The sequence below is a fragment of the Parambassis ranga genome, chromosome 15, assembly GCF_900634625.1.
Source record: "Parambassis ranga chromosome 15, fParRan2.1, whole genome shotgun sequence".
Taxonomy (NCBI): Eukaryota; Metazoa; Chordata; class Actinopteri; family Ambassidae; genus Parambassis; species Parambassis ranga.
Window position 1 is genome coordinate 6538444 of NC_041035.1, and position 17458 is coordinate 6555901.

The 17458-nt window shown below is 43.1% G+C and overlaps 1 protein-coding gene across 4 annotated transcripts in view; it reads left to right on the forward strand.

Moving 5' to 3' along the window:
* ehbp1 (EH domain binding protein 1) overlaps positions 1 to 17458 on the forward strand; it is a 107717-nt gene that overhangs the window by 84501 nt on the left and 5758 nt on the right. For all 4 annotated transcript variants that reach the window (XM_028422872.1, XM_028422873.1, XM_028422874.1 and 1 more), the window contains 2 exons: positions 15488 to 15587; positions 16456 to 16529. In XM_028422872.1, the coding sequence (XP_028278673.1) occupies positions 15488 to 15587; positions 16456 to 16529 (174 nt within the window). The remainder of the gene's footprint in view (positions 1 to 15487; positions 15588 to 16455; positions 16530 to 17458) is intronic.

A 17458-nucleotide genomic window follows, 5' to 3' on the forward strand; every position in this document is an offset into this window, starting at 1 on the left:
CAGAAGTGTGTGCCGTTAGTTCAAAGTTTCTAAGCAGGGTGTTTGTGCAGAGTAATTGTAAAAGTGCGTATGGTCATATGATTCAGACCTCTGGAGGTAAGTTTGGGTGAGCTCAGTGTGCAGCAGTGCTGTGGCATGAGTACATCGCTGCAGGACTGACAGGCAGATGTGAACAGACAGACCGACTGACCCATGACTGATTGTTCATCTCTGTGCTTCACTAGCAGAAAGCCTGGGAACATCCTCTGCGCTCTGCTGCTCCTCAGTATGCTTTCTTTGATATCACATGCTTTTGCTTTGTCATTCACTCTTCATTTTCTATTTCTTCCTTTTTTTCTTTGCATCTTTTAAAGACTCAATTTTTATTTATCTCATGTAGTGTTCGTCAGCCTTTAATTGTCTTACTTTAGTTCTCGCTCTTTTTAGGTAAAACATCTTGTCACTTCTTGCGATTGTGCTCACTTTTTATTTGCTCTGTTTCCTTTTATCCCTGTGAATCTCAATTTCTCCTTTCGGTCTCTCACCCCTCATCTACCTCCTTTTCCACACACCCCTCTCTCCCTCTCCTCCCCCCCCTCTCTCTCTCTCTCCCCTGGTTTGGGCACAATGCAGCTTTCTGCGGCATTTTCTATTACGCAGCGGCCCTCCCCAGATGAATCCAAAGTAATTGGGGTGGTTAATTTATTTACTCAGAGGCAGTTCACAGCACATTAAATAATAGAGATAATTGAACAAGAATTGTCAAGTGTCTTCTGATATCAGACACATTACAGGAGGGAGTGTGCATAAAACTCCATTTCTATGCCCCCATTGTTTATGGTAATTAAGTACACAGATTTATTCCTTGGTTGCCTTCCAAGCTTATGGCAAGCGCCATTGTTGTCTTCTATTAATATGTAATCAGTAAATAGTTTAATTTTCTAATCTGCGGTTGGAGAATTCACTTTCTAACAACTCTTAATTACTGCTGGGCTCTAATGAGTCTCACCATGCCGACACAGCCAGCCAATCAGAGGGCAGGCCCGGGTCGGGGGGGAATTTGAATTCCTGCGGCGCCCCCCCTCGACTAATGAACTTGTTATTCTTGCACCACTGGGAGCACTGTCCTTCACACATGCAACATTAAGCGAATGTTTCACCTCCATCAACAAACTGAATATTTATAGTCTTTATAGAGTTTATTGATTATAAAGAGAAGACTATTACTGCAGTTGAACAGAAGCAGTGTATATTATAGTATTATTACGTAGGTGCCTACATTATTAAACATTTATTAAAGTATCAAACAACCTGTGCGTTGCTTAGCCACTTCCGATGATGGTCCTTGTACATTTTTAGTTTCCATTCATCTTTAGTGCTTCTTCTGATGCGTGTAATGCCTCTGACCTTGGCTTTGTAATTTTCTAAAGGTATTGTTACACAGAAAAACATATCAAACACTACTTATTGAAAATTCAGCTTTAGGTACGAAGAAGCATTCAAATGCCGTCATGTAGTCTTCACAGCAAATCCCCTGGCTCCTTTTTGAATATATCTCCACCACCCCCTACCTGGCCTCTGCACCTATTTACACACACCTCCCATTTCAAATAGCTATATAACCTGCAACAATGGACGCAATTATCCAAATAATGGCACTTAGCTGCACCATAAAGCTGCCCTTCACCTACTGTGCATTCGATAAGAGATAAACAAGCAGAGAGAGAGGAGAGAATGAGTTTTAGCTCTCCCAGATTAACATATGTTTAAAAATTGCACTCAAAGCCGATAAGATTGACACAGGGTTTTTATGGCGCACGCTCCTTTAATCTGCCTTTGTGTCTGCAAGTCGACGAGAGGAGAATGGCACAAGGAGGAATCCAGCAAGAGCTTAATGTACTTTACACATGCTGTCTGTCCCGCTTAGTATCTGAGAGAGGGACAGAGGAGTCTGTCTGTGCATTCCCATCGGAGAGGGCTACTTGTATGGGATTGCAGATGCGTGGGTGTCAACCTGTGGCTTTTCCCTAGTTGGCTTTCTGGAAAAAAAAAAGTTTTATCCATCGAATTATATTGTTTCTTTGCTTTTTTTAGTCTTGTTATGAATCAGTTTTGAGTTGCTGATCACTTGCTGTAAAACTACATAATACCCAATTTGAAGTTGGAATACGTAGATTTTGTTCCAGCCTCTCTTCACTAGTAGTCCCAGCTTGAATACTGATAGCACGCAGGCATTGTTGTCATTCAAGTTTATATTTCTTCAGCATCAATTGAGCCGACCTCTCTTTTTCCCATGTCTGTCGTCCTAATCCAGCAGCATTGTGGCAGCATCAGCTTATAGTTTGACTAAAGATTTAAGCTCAGCTGCGTGAGCGGCATGGGGACTCTCACAAACACGCGTGCAAGTCAAGCTCTGCCTTGTCTTGTCGCTGCAACACAAACAGCATGTGCAGCTTTAAGTATATTATCAGGGCCAGTTCTTTGACAAACGTATTGCTGAAGAAGCTTAACATTAATTATTGTAACTTTGGGCAGATTACATCCGTGCCCGCCTTGTAAGCGCAGGCGGACTCATCTTGACCTCCTATACGAGAGCTTAAAGACACAAGAATGGCATTTTACCAACTTTAATGGGATAACCAGTCTAATCTTTCAGCACTGAGAGAAGAAAAAGTGTTTAGACTATAATACCCTCCACAGTTCACAGACTGAAAGATGGAGAGAGCGTTCACTTTGTGTTTCAGGTACAGCTTGGCACATTTTCTCTTTTTTTTCTTCCCGTGTATTTTGTTTAGTGCCAAATTGAGTCAAGTTTGAAATCTCCCAAAATAAACACAGGCAACGCTGAAGGCATGTCCACCGTGTGCATTTTGATTGAAATTGTTGAGCAGAGAGATTGTGACTATTGTTTATCCATAATCACAGTTCGTAAGCTAAGCTTGTGGCAACTGAGATAGACACAACCAAGAGAAGATGTGTTCCTCTTTGAAGCCTTTGGTCATTTTCTTGTTGTTGTTGTCAGGGTTACGAAAAGAGCACTCATTTTCAATCGAATGGTTTTTGTATTAGGCCACAGTGGAATGTGTTTGTGGTCATCTTCAATTCACTTCAGGAGCAAATGCACCGTTCTTCCCTATGGGGAAGAAAAGAAATCTAGGGATCACTCCTTTAAAACCCCATTGCCTTTTTCTTGCCTTTGAGGGGACAAAACAAAGGATTTAAGCTTTTCTTTTTGTTTTGTGCGAAATGTGTGTGTGTGCGTGTGCAAGTGTGTGTGTGTGTGTGTGTGTGTGTGTGTGTGCATGCGTGAGACAGAGGGAGTGAGTGACTCCAAGGTTCAGCAGGGTCAGAACAGAGATTAACACCCCCCATACACACACACACACACACACACACACACACACACATATACACTCCGATTCCCGCTCATGCCTTTAATCTCCTCTGCCATTTGAATGTTTGAGCAGCAAAACAATTTAATTAGTCAACTTGCAAGGGCTGTGCACCAGCGGCCGGTGCTTCCACCACTATCCGCCTCCCTCACTCCTCCCAGTCCAGCACAGTGACACCACCCTCACTCCCAGATGTGCACCGCTTCTTTTTTTTCACCCCCCCTCCTCCAGCTCGGTGTCAGCCTTTCATACATTCTTTAACAGTGGGGATGAAAGGGGGATTTTTAGGAAGATTAGGGAATGGGATCCTCTAGGCATTGTCTGAGAATCTTCAGATAAAATGAGCTGGGTGGATGGAGTCAACGGGAGGGAAAGAGGGAGTTAGGATGGTAGGGAGGGGGCGTAGCTGCTCGCCACAACCTAGAGATGTGCAAATTAAATTGGTTTGTTGGAATTATTACAGGCTACTTCTCATTTCTTTAGTCCTCTTCCCTTTATTTTGTACATGCGTCTCTTCTTTGTCTAATAATGTTCCCACAACAGTTGCAGTTGTCCTGCCAGACACTCATTCTGTCCTCAGCCTGCCAGAGATAGCGCCGATTAACATTTTCAGACAAGGGGTGAGTAAGTGGGAAAGGGGATGGGAAGAAGGGGAGAATTGGGAGGTGGACAATGGCCGCTTATGATAATCTGCTCTTTATTGGTGCATCCCGCCAACGCTTTCATCAGCCGCCTCTCTGCCTGAGACCCCATGCAGCAGCAGGGCCAGACTGCCACAAGCTGCCAAACACATCGTAACACACACACACTGGAGCTACATGTGCAGAACATACTTTTTAGCTTTATAAGCAGATAACCACAAATGCTGCTTTATTTTAATTTGATTGTGTTGTTTTTGTGCTTTAGCTAACACCGCCTTTCATGTAAAATCTTAAGGGTTAATTTATTGTTTTGAAGCTGTCACATTTTAATCCACCTGTTTATAGTTTTATTTTCTTATTTGTAACTTATCTTGCTTCCCATCTTTTGTGAAGTCGACTGTTAAAATGAAACGGAAACAATTCGTGCATAGCTCTGATCCACCAGGGATGCTTATTTATTTGTTGTTTGTTTTTTAAGCAGTTGATTATTATTTAATTTACAAACTGCAGCCCCGACCACATAATTGAATTTCAACCTTGCAGTCAATTAATCAAGGCTTTCTTATGGTAACGGATGTGGTGGCACTCGACAATGCAGGTTAATGACAGAGGTTTGGCCAGTAATTACACCATTCACTTGCTAACACAGCTGCTCGCCATGCTACCGTTGTCATCACCCCCCGATACACACTCCTCCCCATTTCCCATTGTAATGAGCACTCCAGGCTACAAATACCAACAGCTGTCTTTCCCAATACATTTCCATTTAAATATCTATTTAAACACAGCAGTTTTGCATCTGTGTATTGAATCATAGCTCAAGCCAGAGGCAATAACAACCTGGTGCTGGTTTCAGTTGTGATGTAATAAGCCTATTTAAGTTAAGAAGTAAATTCATGATAGCTAAAACTTTTCTGATTTCTTGGCAGTTTTGAAGGGTGATCGTTATGTTTTTAAATGAATAAGCTCATTTCTAAGGGGAAGGAGCCAGGCGCGGTGTGTAGATGAAGAGGGAAGGGATGATTGTGTAACAGGGAGAGATGAGGGTCACAGCCAGTGAATCGCAGCACAGATGTAAGGAGGATGACTAATGTTGTTAGCAAAGCCATTACTGGTCTGCAGATTAATTCATTAAGTAAATTCATCGTTCACCTCCCCTCGGCCTCTTGTCACAAGGCGTGTAATATGACACCCCTCAAATTTGTCCTAACATCTACCCTGTGGGGGGGGTTTGAGTCCCCACCCCCCACCTTCTTCTTACACACACACACACACACACACACACACACACACACACACACCTTCTCCTTTTCCCTAATAGAGCAGGCGGAGCCACTTATGCTAAAAAGATTGCAGTTGTCTGTCAATGGATTTAGAGACTTTTTTCATTCAGAAAATGTTTTACCACCTTAAGTACCACTAATTAAGTAAACAGAAAAACAAAAACAACACATGCAATATTCTTTCATGTGTGCTGTTTTTATGTATATTCTACATGTCGCACCTGGACAGTTTTAAATTTATTTCCATCTTCCAATAAACTAACCTAATACACAACTTTACTGTGCACATTGTATTGCACATTTCCTACAGTATGGGCATTCCCCACAGAGTCCTTCTCTTTGGGTTAAGCTGCAGCAATTAACACTGTCAACAGGTACTAAGGTTTACACTAGCACTAAATCAACTCGTGTTTCCCCACCCCTCTTAAGCTCCCCAAATGGTTCACACCTCTATGTGTGTGTAAACACATACTCAGGGAGCTAAACCACCTGGCTTAACCTTAGTTTAGCCCAGCCGAGCCTTGGCTTATCGACGGGTTTCAACAGAGATTCTGTTTTTAGCCTGCGGCATTATGTGGCAGAGGGGAAAAGTCTCAGTGTTTTAGCATGGCTAGGGTAGATTGGTTTTTAACACGGACAGCAATGGGACCTGTTTGCATCATAGTAATTTATTTAACAAATGTTTAACTAATATAGCAGTTAATGTTTTGATTTTATTGTTTAGCTTTTTCAGTTTAATCACATTAGATTCTGTATTCATTGATAACGGAGTCAAGTGTATTGAGGTTCATGAAGCTCCCTTCACACCTGACTTAAAACACTCAGTAACATTTAGCTTTGAAGTGCTATAATCAGTAGTCACTCCCTTATCAAATCACTCTGTAGTAGTCACAGGTATTTATCAGCTCCAGACGTGCTAAATTTCAGTGCCACTTCTAACACCACTGTGACTATAAGCTATTTTAGACACAATATACAAAGACTTTTGTAAGTATCTGCTGTAAATTTGTCATTTGCAGCTCAAAATGTGTTGTTACATTAAACATTGTGGTTATACTGCAGAATATATATTTTTGTTAATTTTAGTGAACTGAATCTTTTAACCTCTGTAAAGACGCTTGTCTCAGTTTCATGATTTTGCTACAGTCAAAACTCGAATCTCGGCCTAACCTTCTGAGCAGCACCCAGCTAGATGGCATTGTAGACCCCCTCTTCAGGGGTCTACAGCAGGCTGGAGCGGTGACGTAACCCACCCCCCCTTCCTCTCTTCCCAGCCTAGCCACACTCAGGCAGAGCAGTCAGAAGAGAAAACGAACCCAGTGCCTAACAAATACATGAAGGTTTGGTTTAACTAAATCCCACAGATAATGGCCACTGTGTCAAAGACTAAAGATAGCGGGAGGGGTAGTGGTGGATGGAGGGGGGAGATTACTCCGGCGTTTTGCATCAGTTGCTTTTTGCTGGGTGGCCCTGCTTGTCAAAAAAAAAAAAAAGAAGGGAGAGACGGACGGAAAGGCAGAAGAAGAGAAAAGCATTTAACGCGGCACATTGAGAAGAAGAGGGCTCTTAATGCCATCAAAGCAAGGGGAGAAATCAGCCATTAATTTATTCTGGTCTTCACACACACACACACAGAGGCAGGCAGGCATACAAGTACACATGTGAACACACACACACACACCATGTACACCCCTTCTGTTTCCTCCAATTGTTGATAATTTGGTAACAGCTGGTCCACGCCAGTCTTGGAATCCCACCAGGACCAACGTTGACAAAATGTCTCTACTGATCCCTTTTTGGTCTGTGTGTGTGTGCATGTGTATGCACCTTAAATGATTTGTGTGTGGATTAGAATTATAGTCCTGACGTGAGGAGAAATTTTTCTCCCTAAGATTCAGGAGGAGGGGCAGATGACTGGGCTATTCATTGGCTGATAAGAACTGATGGAGAGGTTAATAAGCTACACACCCAGGTCATCGCAGGCTTTTTACTGGGCTACAGAGGAGAAAGGAGGACGACGATGATGAGAGTGGCGGTGTGTGTGTGCGTGCTGAAACGGAATAGGAAGGAGTGCATCTCTTGAATATCTTTAATCTCTACTTTACCTCTGAAAGTCCCTCAAACTTCCATGTGACACTGAATTACCAAGAAGGTGTGTGTGTGTGTGGGGCAGTGCAGAGCCATATAGACCAAATGACTTGTTGTCATGTACACTCAGCCGTCATCAAATAGCAGCTTCACATGATCTGTGCACACACATACAGATACTTCTGGATAATTAACATTGCAAAATAAAATAGTTTTATCTCTTCTTAACTCCAGATCAGTCCAGCATGTTTGAAATGCTTTTAAAATGATCTGTCTGTGTTTTAACACCAGCATTGCTGTCATTCACAAACACTTCTACTCAGACTACTTTTATTTCCCACAATTCCGCTGTGTAACCTGAGGCTAGAGGCACGCACCCCCCACTGAGCAGGAGACAAAACGCTCGAGCAGAAAAACAGACTAATCTCCCTTTCTCTCACTCAGTCGCCTTCCTCTCACACTGCTGCTGAATGCCAACAACATGCTGCTGTAATTCTCTTAACTAAAACCCAGCGACCATGGACGTGTATAATTTCTGCAGAAAATGTCTCAAACTTCATGTGTTTGTAGATTCCTGGTGTGGACATGTGAACGCATATTGGCCATTCTGTAAGTTCAGCTGTTTAATAGATGTATTCCCAGAATTACTGATCTCTGGCATGTTAATCGAGGAGTGACATGGAACAGGCCTTCCTAATGAGTTTTAACAGGTGTAGCTGAAGATGTTTTTGTGATCATCACCACTCGTATTGAGTTGCTTGATTGAAGAATCTCTTCCACTTTGTGTTGTAACACTGAAGCCTAATAGAAGCCACCCCCCAAAGGTCCAAGCAAAGGCTCTTATTCTGAAAAAAAGAAAGCAGGACCCTAGCATGGGGTCTCTCCTCTCTTCTCTCCCCTTCATACCTACTCTTGTCCCAGGGCTAATGGGGAGGCGCCGGGCGCCTTTCCTGCTCCCTATCACCCACTCACCTTAATAATAAAGAGAGCCCCCTGTGGAAAGGAGCTAGCAGGAGCTGGTGAAGATCACGCTGGTAATAGGATGATGCCTTTTTGCCTTTTGTCATGAGATTATGAACGGGGATAGCCTCTCCTCGCCTCTCCTCTCTGCTCCTCCACCCTTCTTTGCTCTTCCCACACACAGCTACAGACGTCCTGGAGGGCCCTGTCGAGCTGGAGTGGAGACAGGCGTAACCAAGGCTTTGTTGCTCTGCTTGTATGGTAAAAGGCTCGCTAATGAAATACCTTTTAGGGGGTATCGGCAGGTGAGCTCCCCAATCAGCCATTTCAGTAAAAACACACACAGGCATATGTACGCTCACATATTCTCCATCTCCTCTCATCTGCCCCTTCTTGCTATAATAATTACCTGAAGTGCTTCGGCCCTGCAAAAAGCTCTCGATTCTGCCACTCTCCTCCCTCCTCCAGCACGACAGCCACAGCGGCCTAGGCTAGCCTAAAGTGGAGGTGCAACAGAAAGAGAAGGATGATTATGGTAGTAATGAACACGGGTGACAATAATGAGAAAGGTAATTGAGAAATGTTATATGGCAGGCCCCCTGATTTTCCTTTTTCAGCCCCAAGCTAAGTGGGGACAGGTTGAAAATCATCTTATTTAGAGCTCAGTTAAATGGTTTGTGTAGAGCAATGGAGAGAGCGTGTGTAAAGCTAAAGCGAGCTGACAAGCATAGAGTGTTGATACATTGGCCTCTTGGGTTAGTGTTTAAAGTCACAGTTTTTTTCTTTTTAATTTCTTGTTAAGTCACATGATCAACCCAGCCTGTGTTATGTATGCAAGAAATCAGTGTCTGCAGTGCTATGCAGAGTCCCTGCTTGATCCTTGAGTGCGTATGTGTGTAATCGTGGCTCTGGTTGTATTGATTCTTATGTTTACAGTAAGTTGCTGTTTTTCTGTCGTCGGTGTGTGCATGCCCTTCTCCCTCTTGTGTGTCTTTTTGTTTCCTATTGGCCTCCTCACCCAGGCTGTGATAGAGACAGGGCGGTCTGGGCTTTAACAGACAGAGGCTGCCTCCACCAGCCCATAGTCTGCCACTCTCTGATAATGTTTATTGATTTGTAGCAAAAACACAATTTGATGGAGTCGGGGGAGGGAGGGGAGGTGATGCTGTGGGGGGGTGGGAAGGAACGTGTGATTGTCACGGCTTGGCTGGTTCTGCTAGACAAATAGAAAAGGGCTCCAGGAATAACATTTTGTTTTTGTTCTTTACTCACTTTTTAGTTATTTGATAATGTTGAAAGATCAAACATTTAATTTTACAGACAAAAAAAATTCAGGAGGCAGAAGAAACTGAAGGGCCTCAGAGAGAAAGCGGCGTACATTTTCTTGTGCAAATATACTCTTCACCCACTGCACAAGCAAGAGAAAATGTGTGTGTAGAATGAAGCCTCTTAATATGAACATTTCATCTTCAGAGTCAGTCTATTATGTGAACTGTGTTTGCCCGAGCTGCCGCCCCTCTGTAACCTCTGAGGTGGAGGAATGAGAGGTGTCTAGAGGTTGTCTTACTGTTAGCTCAGAGGTCAAATGTGTTTGCCCAGCAGTGTGTCAGCAGACAGGAGCAGGGAGGTGTATGTGTGTGTGTTTAAGAGTAAGAGAAGGATGCAAGGAGGAAATGTATAAACAGAGACCTACCGTTGAGTGCAAATGGTCGAACAATGACACGATTAGAGACGAGTTTGAAGTCTTTAGTTTTGCCATCAGCAGAAGAAAATGAATCGATTGCTCATCATTTGTTGTTATAAGATTGAATAGACTATAGTAGGAAGAAAAAAGGTGTTATTATACACTTTTAATTCTTCAGATTAGCGAACTTACTTTTTGAACATGACCATTCTAAATCAAGCTCAACCTCCAATGTGTAATTGGAACCAAATAATTATGCAGCCCCACTTATGATTATGGAAAAGAGCTAATTCATCCTTCTTCCTCCCAAACTCTGTCAGAGCGCACTCTGCTCTCTCCTCCACCTCCACCTCTTTTGTAAGTTGCAAAGCAAGCAGTGGTTGACAAATGACACCAGTGGAAAAGGCAGTCATTGTGCCTCAGTGTGAGAGCAGTTTTTTCCCCTCTTTTTCCTTTTTATCGTATTTTACTTTTTCTCCTTTTTCCTGTGCAGGGGGAGGAAGGGAAAGAGGTGAGTGTGAATCGGTTAATGTGTTCCATTCAGCAGACATTATACACAGGTTCAATAAAGCAGGAATCTCCTCTATACGCTAGGACCCATTGTGCCATTGAGAGTGGCTAAAAAGGCCTCGTACAAGACTCCCCTGGAAAAAAAAAATAGCCCTCAGCACCACTCCAGAGGAGAGCAGAGTAAAATAGGAGAGAGAGCAGGAGAAATCACATGTGCAATGAGTAGAGTGGGGGGGGTTGATTCTTACACATATCACCAGTGCTGTCATTTTGTAGCAATTGTTGCTCATTGGTTTAAGTAATCTCTACTGAAATGTGATTTTTAGGGAGTAATGGTAAGAAAGAAATAGGATATATCAGTAAATTAGAAGTCTGAAAAAGGTTTTAGATGTTTTACAGCCTTCCTTGCTCACAAGCTTCACACACACTCTCACCCCGTCTCCTTCCTAACAAGACACTCCTCTCCTCACATTAATTAAATCAAGTCTTCAGTAGGCTACTTACACACAATTCCCCCCCTCTGGTCCTCGCCACAGAACTCTCTGATTAGGCCGGCCCCTGTCATGCATATTCACATCGCTGCAGTGACAGCCTTTTAACGAGCTCTTACCTAATCACAGGAAACAATGTTCATCCTGTTCTTTTTATTCCTCCTTTTCTCATTTCCTTTCATGTGTGTTTGGCTTTCATCTTCCCTGATCCCCGCTGATATCAGACAGGCTTGATGCTTGGATGGAAAAAAACGATGGTAGAGACACAAGTGCGGCTCGGCCCTAAATAAACTGCAATTGAGAAAGTGACTCACAGCACACAGGAGGAACGTTGGGCTCTATCTCCTCCCTTTTCCCTCCCCCTGTTCTTCGTCTTCCTCCTCCTCGCCTTTTTACATGTCCGATAGACAAATTGGATTAGGAGCTATTGGATTAAGTGACAAAATGGTGGGATAAGAAATGAGATGAACGTGCTGTGATCACAGCTTTTAATGTGTTTCTCTGTCTGTCTCATTCATTTCCCTCTGTTATCCAAAGTCCCTCCTTCAAGGCACAGAGAGGAGAAGGTTCTCAGGGAAGTTTCTCTGCTTATTCACTGTATTTCATAACAAATGGTGGAGAGGCCTAATGGTAGTAGAGCTGGCTCATAAGCAGAGCATCCAAGTGTTTCACCTCAGAAACTTTAGTGAATTTACTGGGAATTGATAAATGTTAAAACATATAAGCTGTAGATATAAGATTTAAACCTTTGGATGTTTTATACGTTGAACGGACATAACAAGGAATTTTAATAGACACTTTAGGGATAGATGAACCACAGGAGAGTGTCAGCATCCGCCTGTGAAGCCATTCTGTATGTTCCAAATTATTATAATTATTAATGTTAATACTTAAACTAATTCTTTTATGTATTTATCAAGACCTTAGCATAGTAGTATTACACACTTAATTTAAAACCAGTACAGGCCACCACTAGCAGTAGCAGTCTGAGCACCTCAGGGTAGGTTTCATTATTTCCTATCTTCACTGAATGGAACAATGGCCACGATGGCTATCTTAATCTTATTTGGCTATAGAGGCTCCCTCTGTCTTTTTCCGTCTTTACATTTATTTATTTATTTCTCTCATACGGACACACACAAACGCACAGGGATTTTTTTTGTTGTGCCTTAAGGATAGCAGTCTCCCTCCTCACACACCACTACGTGTCATTGTATCCCAGTTGTGTTAATGTGTGTGTGTGTGAGTGAAACAAGAGAAGAGGCAGGCAATCAGATAGAGGGGTTGTTGGGATATGTCTATCAGTTGTATCTTGCCTGTGTGTGTGTTTGACTTGATTGTATCTTCTGTGATTCTCACCAGCACGGCCACATTGATAGCTGAGGTAACACTGAGCGTGATATTAATGATGATAAAGCATCCTGTCAGTAGGGAAACCCTGCATGTATCTCCATCGGACATATTTCACTAACCCTTTGATGTCCTGATCAAACATTGCACCAGCGCCAAATTTATTGCTCCAGTCTCTGTAGACTTTGGCCTTTGTCGGCTGTGTGTTGAGCACTGACAAGTGGCGTGTAAGGCAAGCAGCAAGACCCAGAATGAAACCTGCCAAACCCGCCAGATGCTTTGATCCAAGATGGCCCCCTGAGAGCCAGCATGGAGCCACGAGCATCTCAGAGCCAAGGCTGCATCCACAGACACAGTGTCAGTGGTGCATGCCAGGGATATTTACACCATTTGTCTTCATACAACACAGTGTTCAGCAGCTTTCTCCTCTGTTGTTGTTGTCACTCTTAACATATGCCATCCAGTGAATGTGCCGAATACAGTGCAAGAAGAAGTGTTATACCATTGGGATTCAAAGCTCCTGCCCTGCCATTGATTTAACTAATTTATTGTTGCTTTATTTTCCCGCTCTGAGTAAATAATTGATTAGTCAAGATACAAAGCTTTTGTAATAACGAAGACACATTTTGTAATTCATGAAAAAGAGGAGTTTCAGGTCCTGGCTGTGGAGCATTTTCTTTCAGTTCTGATGTTTTATAAGCTGAAAAAAAACAATCCAAACAGTTAAGCACTGAATACTTCACACAACACTGATTGTACTATAAGAACCTGACAGAGGATTGATGTTCCACATTATACATTTTTTTATATCAATAATTGATACAAAAAAAGTCTTAGTACCAAAAAATAAATACACACATCTGTCTCTTTAAGAGTCCTGTAGCGTGTGGAGGTCAGAGTTCAACCCTGGAGAGGTTGACTGAAGGGAGGTGGATGCTGAGCAGCTGTCCTGCACCACTTGTCCCGCCTCCATCCCCTCGCTCACCTGCTTGCCCTTACTCCCTCCTTCACTCACTCACACCCTCCCTCCCGCCCTTCCTCTTCCAGTCATCCCATTTTGCTTTCACCATTTTTTCCTCTCTGGGCACCCCTCCCTGTCTCCTTCCCTCCTTTTCCCCTCACCTCCTTTCACTCCTTTCCTCTGACCTCCCTCCTTTGCTTTTTCTCTGCGTCCCTTCGCCTCCCCTCCCTTCTTTCACAAAATGCGGCTGGTGGTTGGCTGGTTGCTGCTGGCTGGCTAACGGTGGGGGATATAGCTTTATAATCCCCCCGCGTCTTCCAACCCGCCTCGCCACAATGTCACAGGAGCTTAATATTTGCCATTATTATTTGCTTGTTTTATTTGACTTCGAGGCAGCACAATGACCTGTCAGCGCAGGCTTTATCCCCCCTCCGAGTGTCGTCCATTTCAAAGTTGACTACAGTAATCCACGAGCCCCTGATTCCGCTAAATCCTGAAGCTTTCTTTCATTCGCTTGTTTTTTTTTTCTTTTCTATCCCTTCCCCTACCTACTCCACCCCCTCCTAAATGAAATTACATACATCTGCTAGCTCAGAGTATCACAAATGTCCACACACACACCGGTGTCCGCACACACATCCACGCGTCTGCCTTTTGTCATCAGTGACGCAGTGGCCCAGTACTCCTCCGCAGTGAACAGAGGTGTGTGTGTGTGTGTGTGTGTGTGTGGGACTGATAGAAAAATGCCTGTTTTCTTCTGTTATAATCAGTTATTTGTTTACAATACTCTACTCAAAGTAGTCTGATCCTGAATGTGTCACAATAAGAATTTCAATAGACTGAATCGTTCAGGAACAAAGGGTGCAAGGGTAAAAGCCTTAATTAAGGCCTTAATTAATAAATAAAATCTCTTAATACCGTTATGATGACTGTCGTAGCTTCCTGCCGACTGAGCCTTCCTCTTAATGCAGCAATAATAACATAAGCCGTGAGACCATCTTTCATCTCATGTCCTCCGTTCCCATTCTGTTTCTTCTTCCCGCACAGACAGTGTCGGATTAATGCTGCCATCGCTGTTTAACTGACCTCAAGTGCCACAAAGATCAGACGACAGTATTAGACATAAACAGGGCAGGGTAAACTGACCACAGCTGAACAGGCTGATGCACAAAATATACAAGAACTGAAATGTAAAATTGTAACATATGTGCAGATCTCATTAAAAAGTACATTTTTTATAGTGTTAACAGTTACACAAAAACATAATCAAATGTTGTAGATGAATTCTGTCTCAGGCCAAATATACATTTAAAGGACTACTTCTGTTGTTTTATTGTGTAAATCTATTTAAATGCACACGTGTGTGATTCCAAAGAGTCATACCTGAAAATAAAGTAATGTTTTGCTGCTCTTCACCAATGTTGACAGCATTCAACCCACAAAAGCTTGCATAACAGGGTAGTTTGTGCATTGAAATACATGTAGATCAATTGAGGAGTGTCAGGAGAATCAGCCCTAAGATCATGTGATTTTACTGCACCGATGCCAACTCTACACACCCTCCCTCCGAGTCTTTTTTTTTTCCACTGTGACAGAGGCTGTCTCTTCTGCCTTCAATTTGATGTGTCTCGTCTATATCGGTTATTATTGCACCTGTAACTAAGTTGCAGCATAGAGCTTTAGCCCCAGGTGTGGGCAAATCTTACATTAGCCATGCATCTAAGGCTTGCTAGCTCTCTGTGTTGTGCTGGTATTACAGCACGCAGCAGAGTCCTAGACATGTTTTTTTTTCCTGAAGGTCTGCCACTGAGTGATTGGTGGGATATGTATTGCCCTACAGTGAGAGGCTCCACTCTGTAAAGGCGATCGACGGTAATCGCTGAGTTAATCCCGCCCCGGTTGAAGCCATATTGACGTTGTGAAGACATGGTGTGAAGTATGTGAATGTTTACACAGGGAACATAAGTGAGGAGTGTATTACACACATATAAATACCAGGTAGACTTACTGACTCTGCAGTGGTGAAATACCTCTCTCTTCTCTTGTGTGCCTGTACATACGGTCTGCTTAAATACTGATCTGTTACTGGCTTTCTAAATTTGTGCTATCATGTGTGTAATCTCTTGTGTGTTTTTGTGCATTTTCCAGGTAACAACAAGGAGGAGGAGGAGGCCATGATGCAGGAGTGGTTCATGCTGGTCAACAAGAAGAACGCCCTCATTAGGAGACAGAACCAGCTCTCTCTGCTGTATGTATAGTTTTAATTTACAGTCATATTAAAGTGCTTTCCATCACTTTCTAAACCTGCATTCAACACCTGAAAAAGTGCACCACTAATAGTCAGATCAAATCCAGTGAAGCTGCACACTCACCACTCCATTCACCCCCTCTGTCTATCCACTCATTGATTTACATGTGGACAGGATATGAAATCAATAGAAATGTGGCGATCGCTACTCTATCTCTAGTCTCTTTGTATGTGGTCAGCTGTGACAGGTGGAGACGCACACACTCAAGGCACACTTCCCTTTTTTCTTCATTTGCGGTGTGCAAGTGAAGGAGAGATTGAAGTATTCATAATCACATTATATCGTGGGAAAGGGGAGGCTTTTAAAGTGGCCAATTGACAGAAGGGCTGATTATTAGCCCGTTCTGTTCTCTCTTTGTGCAGGCGAAGAGAAAAGGCGCCTGTGAAGGACAAATTCTATTAGGGGCCGAATTAGCTCATTTTTTAATATGGCTGAAAGAGGAAAGAATTCAATTTGTCCTGCATACACACACACACACACACAAGCACACATAGAAACCACATTACACCCACATATGTGTGGCATGATCTTTTTTTTCTCCTTCATTCTGTTTTTAATACATTTTCAGCACTTTCCTTCCTCTGTCCTCCTTACACACACAAACACACACATTCACCCAGGGCTGTGTGAGCACACTATGAGTATCAGTTATGTGCAGTAGATTAATGCGAAGCCAGAGAAGGTTCAGGCGAGTCGCTGAATCAATGTTTATTGCAGGTTTCTTTAAGTACTTAATGATTTAGTCATTAACATATTGATGAACTTTGTGTGTGTGTGTTTTCTCTCTCTCTTTCTGACTTGCCACAGGGAGAAAGAGCACGATCTGGAGAGGCGCTTTGAACTGCTGAACAGAGAGCTGAGAGCCATGCTGGCCATTGAGGGTAAGACACACATGGACACACAGAGGATGCAGAGGTGTCAGGATTTATATGTTGTCCGTGGACTGAGCTGTAACATGTCAAACATTTTGTGCTCTCCAACAATGAGGTTCACCTGCATTTCAGTGATTCAGTGATTAACTGAGGAGTCATTTTAATTCCCTTTTATTTTAAGATCAGTTAAACACATGAATAAGGTTTATTTAGTTTGCAAAATGGCTACCAGAGAAGACAAACACTACAGAGTTTTTTTTTTTTACCTTTTTCCTGGTGAAGAGGAAGGTAAACCCTCTGTCAGGGCAGGATGCGTCCTCCTCTGTTATGTCCAGCTGTTGCCTGTGGGTCAGCCTTCACAGGGAGCCTGAAGCCAGATGATTTGAATTCTGCATCAACGTCTTGATGAGGATTAAGATGCAAGCTTGCAAGGGATTTTGCTCCCTGATACTTGATCAATGCTATCTGTTTCCTGGCCAGACCTGACTAGCCGATGCCTGATTTGAAATCTAGCCATTGAGAGAGGGTTTGCAGGGTAAAAAAAATGCGGTTATATTATTGAAAGCTTGTTAACGACACCGCAGCCAGATGAGCAGCCATTGTGTCGTATCAAAGTTGTCAGAGGGCCAGGGAAGTTTAATCCCCATCGACTGCGTCCTCTTTGGCAAAATGAACCTTTTGCCAATCAATGCTAATTGATTTTGCTATTCGACATTGACCACCACCGACCCCAACCCCCCCACCCCCCTTCTTTTTCACACAGCCTTCAGACACCCATTGTAATTTCACTGGGCACCTGATAAGCTACCTGGTCCATAATAAATCAATTGTAATTAGCAAGAAAGGAGGTGGGCTCTGTGGAGGAGGGGCTGGGGGGCGCAGACATGCGTATCCGAGCTGGAGCTGCAGCCGCAGCCACGCTGCCTGCATCTTCTCCT